Below are 7,500 nucleotides of genomic sequence, written 5' to 3' on the forward strand. Positions count from 1 at the left end.
CGCTTAAAGTAACAATATGTAACTTTTAAATGTTTCTGAAACTGTGTAATTTCATATTGAATGCTCTTAAATGATGTGTTAGTGTATCCAGCCAGGGAAAAGGAGGAAGGAGATGTCTGTGCACAGGCCTAACTGTATTCTAATGTTATTTTAGAAGTCATCTGCTGTAGTTATGGCTGATACTGGGGCAGGACCATCACAGAAAAGAAGGAAATTACAAAAATACCAACTAAAAGCTCAAAGGGAAAGTCGAAGAGTCAATCTCCGTTGGGCTTTCAACAGATTACGGGATGGTAAATGATGCAAAAACCCACCCCGAATTGGCCCTCAGGTATGTAACATGTCCATTTCATTCATAAAATAAAATAAAAAATGTTGTGAATGTGAAAATGAACTGCTACCTCCTCTGTCAGCTCTAGCCACTCAACAGAAATAAGAGGAGAAATCAGACCAATCACAAAAGCTGGTCAGTCTGACATACTGCTGGGGGGCTGGGTAAAGGATTCTGACAGCCAGGCTCTCATTGGCTACCTGTTAGCCAATCAGATTCAAACAGCTTAGCTTGTTGAATATTAATGAGAACTGGCACAAATCGAGCCGAGTCTTCCTGCAGGCTTTCTATACCACGCTAGAATGGCTTGAAACAAGGTAACCAAGGTTACAGAGTCCATGGTAGACCTTCAGACATTACCACAAAGTCATGAAATACATGTGGCAGGGCACCTTTAAATTACATCACTCTTCCATTTAGCGCAGACTTTTCATTCCTTCTACTCCTCCTTTGTGTTGGCCTACTATTTTCTTTCTTTGATCTAAGTTATTACTAAGTTCGTGCTACAACAATCTCTTAATGCTTTGGCACGTAACACAGTGACAGTGGTAACATTTTAGCTCACGAGACATCCAGGCTAAGGGCTCCTGCTCGCTGGCATATATATATATATATATATATATATATATATATATATATATATATATATATATATATATATATATATATATATATATATATATTCCTTTCCTGAAATAATAAAGTCCATTTGAAAATCGATAATTAATTATTTAAATTACATCTATATCTGCATTTATGCCCAAACCTCGAGACTTTCAAACATCAGAATGTCATATTAATATGTATTCGTGTTAAAATGACATTTAAATGTCTTTTTATATTCTATTTTGCCTGGAAACGCTTCCAACACGCAAAACATTCATTGCGACTATATGACCTCCCCGTAACGCTATGACTCAGTAATACAGCTGTCTTTTACGGCAGCTAGAACCGACACAAACTGAAAGGTACATACAATACAATACCCTTGTGTTGTGTCTTCCGTTCAACCTGCAACTTTGTGTTTTTCTGGGTCGAAATTTCAACATTTTGTTGTTCTTATTCTACACTTTTCTTTGATTTTATTCAAATTGTTTTTGTCAATTTTTCCCCCAATTTTTTGTGACTTTTTCTAATGTTTTTTTTCTTTTCCAATTTTTTTGTCATTTTTTCCAATGTTTTTTTCTTCACTTTTTTCAAATTATTTTTATCCGTTTTTGTCACCTTTTCTCATATGAAAAATATATGTTTTTGTTTTCATTTTTTTACTGCGTTTTTGTAGCTTTTTCCAAACATTTGTCACATTTTTCGACGTCCTTTTGTCATAGTTCTGATATAGAAACTTTTTGTAAAGGGGTCCAACAACAGGAGAGTTAAATAAAAGTTCCAGTATCTTAAAAGTGTCCTTGAGTACCAAACAACATGACGGGGGTTGAACCGCTGAAGAGACCGAAGCAGTGACGCTGTGGCTCCAGAGGCCTGCAGAGACGATCCACTCAGCCTGCAGTCTCCGTTAGTCGACATGATCACACACACACACACACACACACACACACACACACACACACACACACACACACACACACACACACACACACACACACACACCCGCCAGCGTGGCCCTTTAACACACACTGAAGAACCCCCCCCCCACACACCCCCAGGCTGCTGTGTGTCTGACCTCTGACCCCTCCCCTGCAGCCTTCCCCCCCCCCACAGTCAGCATCAGAAGACGTCACACATGTACAGCAGCAGCCTTGTGTTGTGTCTTCAATTTTCTTGTTCTTTTTCCTAAACTTTTCAAGAAATTTTTGTCGATTTTTTTGTCACTTTTTTTCCAATCTTTTTGTCACTTTTTTTTTTACAACTTTTTGTCACCTTCAGTGATGATTTTGTCACTTTGTTCCAATTTTTTTGTCACTTTTTTTTTTACAACTATTTGTCACCTTCAGTGATGATTTTTTGTCACTTTTTTCCAATTTTCTCATATGAAAAATATGTTTTTGCAAAACAAATTCCTGCGTTTTTGTAGCTTTTTTCGAACATTTGTCACATTTTTCCACCTCAAGAGGCCTACAGAGGCGATCCACTCAGCCTGCAGTCTCAGTTAGTCGAAATGATCACACATGTACAGCAGCAGTCTTGTGTTGGGTCTTACATTTTCTTGTTCTTTTCTGAAAGTTTTCGTCGATTTTATTCCAATTTATTTGTCACTTTTTTCAATTTTTTTGTCACTTTTTTTTTTACAAGTGTTTCTCACCTTCGGCGATGATTTTTTGTCACTTTTTTTCCGATTTTCTCATATGAAAAATATATGTTTTTGTCAATTTTTTTTCTGCAATTTTTTTAGCTTTTTTCCAACATTTGTCCCATTTTTCAACCTCCAGAGGCCTGCAGAGGCGATCCACTCAGCCTGCAGTCTCCGTTAGTCGACATGATCGCACACACACACACACGCTGCTGTCAGTGTGGCCCTTCAACACACACTGAAGCACCCCCCCCAAAACCCAAAGGTTTATGATTAACAGAGTTTGTCGCTGTTCAATGTTGATCTTTTAAGTGTGTGTGTGGCTAATATCCTCTGTATAACTATGTATAAAGTGTTTTATTTGTAAGTGCACTTTTTTGTACGAAGCACATTGTGTTATATTAACTTATATGAAATGTGCTATAGAAATAAAGTTTGATTTGATTTATTTGTATCCTATGTCTGATTTTCTTGTCATGAAATACCTTGCGATTGTGCTGCAAACCCAACTATCCCCACGGGGGACAATAAAGTTATTCACTACTACGTAGAGGTAGACTGAGAAGTCTACCTCTCATTCATTACCCAGTACACGAGAGCTGAGAAGGGTCTGCTGGCATCATGTATTACAATAGCTCCTCTAGAGGCGAAATAAAAACTATCACTTGATGCCTCGTGTTGTTTATTTTCGACACGTGTTACTGCACGCTGCACGGAGAGCACATGCTTTTTTTTTTCTTTTTTTTGTTTCAGTTTGAATGAATGTCTTTTATTGACATCAATATTTATATATTTATTTCATTTAGCATGTTTTCATGGTTCAATACAGTTCTTTTATTTTTATAATAAAGTTCAGCACTGTTTTACTTGGAGTGTCATGTTTGTTTTTATCCAGTATGAATTCTAAGTACTATCGGTCGATTAATTGGTTATCGGCAAATACAGGCCCAAACTAGCTATCGTTATCGGTAAAATCCACTATCGGTCGACCTCTACTACTACGTGTACATCAGTAGCATCATCAGCACCAGCAGCAGCAGCGGTGGTGGAAGGATATGAGTGGACCAGGATCTTGATGGCGATTCTTCGGATGGGGTGGAACGGGCTGAAGATGTAGAGGGCGGATGTGGCACTGAAACGGAAGATGGCCTTCCCTTTGTTCAGGACTATGAAGGTCTGCAAGAGAGACACAAGAAAACATTTGTTACAGAGACAGTCCGGGGGGGCAGCCAGACTCTGTGCACATTTGGGGGCCCAGCCCAATCTTTTTTTTTTTTTTTCGAGGGGTGGGGGGGGGGGGCAGGAGATGGCCCTTAGATCTCACACAAACACATCAGGCTCAGGCTACACTGACATTGCTACATTTTGGTTTAAAAAACCCAATATCTTCTGCTACGTTTCACCCTCTCATTCCCCCTGCTCTGGCGTTTCCCTCTCTCATTCCCCCTGCTCTGGCGTTTCCCCGTCTCATTCCCCCTGCTCTGGCGTTTCCCCGTCTCATTCCCCCTGCTCTGGCGTTTCCCCCTTTCATTCCCCTTGCTCTGGTGTTTCACCCTCTCATACCCCTGCTCTGGCGTTTCCCTCGCTCATTCCTCCCTGCTTTGGTGTTTCCCCGTCTCATTCCCCCTGCTCTGGCATTTTCCTCTCTCATTCCCCCTGCTCTGCCGTTACCCCGTCTCATTCCCCCTGCTCTGGTGTTTCCCCCTCTCATTCCCCCCTGCTCTGGCGTTTCTCCCTCTCACTCCCCCTCTCATTCCCTCTGCTCTGGCGTTTCCCACTCTCATTACCCCCTGCTCTGGTGTTTCCCCCTCTCATTGCCCCCTGCTCTGGCGTTTCCCCCCTCTCATTCCCCACTGCTCTGGTGTTTCCCCCCTCTCATTCCCCCTGCTCTGGTGTTTCCCTCTCTCATTACCCCCTGCTCTGGCGTTTCTCCCTCTCATTCCCCCCTGCTCTGGCGTTTCCCCCTCTCATTCCCCCCTTCTCTGGCGTTTCCCCCTCTCATTCCCCCCTTGCTGTGGCGTTTCCCCTCTCATTCCCCCTGCTCTGGCGTTTCCCCCTCTCATTCCCCCTTGCTCTGGCATTTCCCCCTCTCATTCCCCCCTGCTCTGGCGTTTCCCCCTCTCATTCCCCCTGCTCTGGCGTTTCCCCCTTTCATTCCCCTTGCGTTTCCCCCTCTCATTACCCCCTGCTCTGGTGTTTCCCCCTCTCATTGCCCCCTGCTCTGGTGTTTCCCCCCTCTCATTCCCCACTGCTCTGGTGTTTCCCCCTCTCATTACCCCCTGCTCTGGCGTTTCCCCTCTCATTCCCCACTGCTCTGGTGTTTCCCCCTCTCATTACCCCCTTGCTGTGGCGTTTCCCTCTCTCATTCCCCTTGCTCTGCCGTTACCCCCTCTCATTCCCCCTGCTCTGGTGTTTCCCCCTCTCATTCCCCCCTGCTCTGGCGTTTCTCCCTCTCACTCCCCCTCTCATTCCCTCTGCTCTGGCGTTTCCCACTCTCAATACCCCCTGCTCTGGTGTTTCCCCCTCTCATTGCCCCCTGCTCTGGTGTTTCCCCCCTCTCATTCCCCCACTGCTCTGGCGTTTCTCCCTCTCATTCCCCCCTGCTCTGGTGTTTCCCCCTCTCATTACCCCCTGCTCTGGCGTTTCCCCCTCTCATTCCCCCCTGCTCTGGTGTTTCCCCCTCTCATTACCCCCTGCTCTGGTGTTTCCCCCCTCTCATTCCCCCCCTGCTCTGGTGTTTCCCCCTCTCATTCCCCCTGCTCTGGCGTTTCCCCCTCTCATTCCCCTTGCTCTGGCATTTCCCCCTCTCATTCCCCCTGCTCTGGTGTTTCCCCTCTCATTACCCCCTGCTCTGGCGTTTCCCCCTCTCATTCCCCCCCCTGCTCTGGTGTTTCCCCTCTCATTACCCCCCTGCTCTGGCGTTTCCCCCTCTCATTCCCCCCTGCTCTGGTGTTTCCCCCTCTCATTACCCCTGCTCGGGCGTTTCCCCCTCTCATTCCCCCCTGCTCTGGCGTTTCCCCCTCTCATTCCCCCCTTGCTGTGGCGTTTCCCCCTCTCATTCCCCCTGCTCTGGCGTTTCCCCCTCTCATTCCCCTTGCTCTGGCATTTCCCCCTCTCATTCCCCCCTGCTCTGGCGTTTCCCCCTCTCATTCCCCATGCTCTGGCGTTTCCCCCTCTCATTCCCCATGCTCTGGCGTTTCCCCCTTTCATTCCCCTTGCGTTTCCCCCTCTCATTACCCCCTGCTCTGGTGTTTCCCCCTCTCATTGCCCCCTGCTCTGGTGTTTCGCCCTCTCATTACCCCCTGCTCTGGCGTTTCCCCCCTCTCATTCCCCACTGCTCTGGTGTTTCCCCCTCTCATTACCCCCTTGCTGTGGCGTTTCCCCCTCTCATTCCCCTTGCTCTGGCGTTTCCCCCTCTCATTCCCCCCTGCTCTGGCGTTTCCCCACCTCATTCCCCCTGCTCTGGCGTTTCCCACTTTCATTCCCCTTGATGTTTCCCCCTCTCATTCCCCCCTGCGCTGGCGTTTCTCCCTCTCATTCCCCTTGCTCTGGTGTTTCCCCACCTCATTCCCCCTGCTCTGGCGTTTCCCCCTTTCATTCCCCTTGCTCTTGCATTTCTCCCTCTCATTCCCCCTGCTCTGGCGTTTCCCCCTTTCATTCCCCTTGCTCTTGCATTTCTCCCTCTCATTCCCCTTGCTCTGGCGTTTCCCCCCTCTCATTACCCCCTGCTCTGTTATTTCCCACTCTCATTACCCCCTGCTCTGGTGTTTCCCCCTCTCATTCCCCCTGCTCTGGCGTTCCCCCCTCTCATCCTCCTGTTTATGCCCAGTATACGAGAACTTTAATGAGATATGAGATTTAGGCGTGTTAGTTTAAACGGAGATCGCTTCTGGCTCAAAACTCTGCTTAAAACAACAAACCAAACGTAGCGATGTAAATGTAGCCTCAGAGGGACCAACACACACACACACACACACACACACACACACACACACACACACACACACACACACACACACACACACACACACACACACACACACACACACACACACACACACACACACAGCAGATGGGATGTGAGTGTGTGTGTTCACCCCCAGACGCTCGGTTGAAACCCAGGAAACGCACCTGAGCCAATGAGACAGCAGAGACTAGAGGCAATACGGGGGGAAGAGAGACGGAAAGAATAATGACGAGAAAACTCCCTCAAGAGAAACGTCACAAGAGACAGAAAGACACGAACACAAGCTCAAAGAGAGACAGAGACTGGCGTTGTGTTAGGGGACCACTAAGGTCTATATAAAAGAGACTTCAGATACAGTATTAGGGGACCACTAAGGTCTATATAAAAGAGACTTCAGATACAGTATTAGGGGACCACTAAGGTCTATATAAAAGAGACTTCAGATACAGTATTAGTGGACCACTAAGGTCTATATAAAAGAGACTTCAGATACAGTATTAGGGGACCACTAAGGTCTATATAAAAGAGACTTCAGATACAGTATTAGGGGACCACTAAGGTCTATATAAAAGAGACTTCAGATACAGTATTAGGAGACCACTAAGGTCTATATAAAAGAGACTTCAGATACAGTATTAGGGGACCACTAAGGTCTATATAAAAGAGACTTCAGATACAGTATTAGGAGACCACTAAGGTCTATATAAAGAGACTTCAGATACAGTATTAGGGGACCACTAAGGCCTATATAAAAGAGACTTCAGATACAGTATTAGGGGACCACTAAGGTCTATATAAAAGAGACTTCAGATACAGTATTAGGGGACCACTAAGGTCTATATAAAAGCATCCAAAGAGCATCATGTTATGGGACCTTTAAGGTTTTTTTGTCATCAGTGGATGAGTGGGTAAACTTGTCACATTTTCCTCTTGGTTTGGTTTCTTTTGTCAGGT

At 45.9% G+C, this 7,500-nt stretch overlaps 1 protein-coding gene across 1 annotated transcript in view; it reads right to left on the reverse strand.

The window, feature by feature from the left end:
• LOC114549626 (sodium channel protein type 4 subunit alpha B) overlaps positions 1-7,500 on the reverse strand; it is a 345,707-nt gene that overhangs the window by 251,603 nt on the left and 86,604 nt on the right. The window contains exon 4 of the mRNA XM_028570008.1: positions 3,637-3,755. Coding sequence (XP_028425809.1) covers positions 3,637-3,755 — 119 coding nt within the window. The remainder of the gene's footprint in view (positions 1-3,636; positions 3,756-7,500) is intronic.

This window comes from Perca flavescens, chromosome 22 (assembly GCF_004354835.1).
Source record: "Perca flavescens isolate YP-PL-M2 chromosome 22, PFLA_1.0, whole genome shotgun sequence".
Taxonomy (NCBI): Eukaryota; Metazoa; Chordata; class Actinopteri; order Perciformes; family Percidae; genus Perca; species Perca flavescens.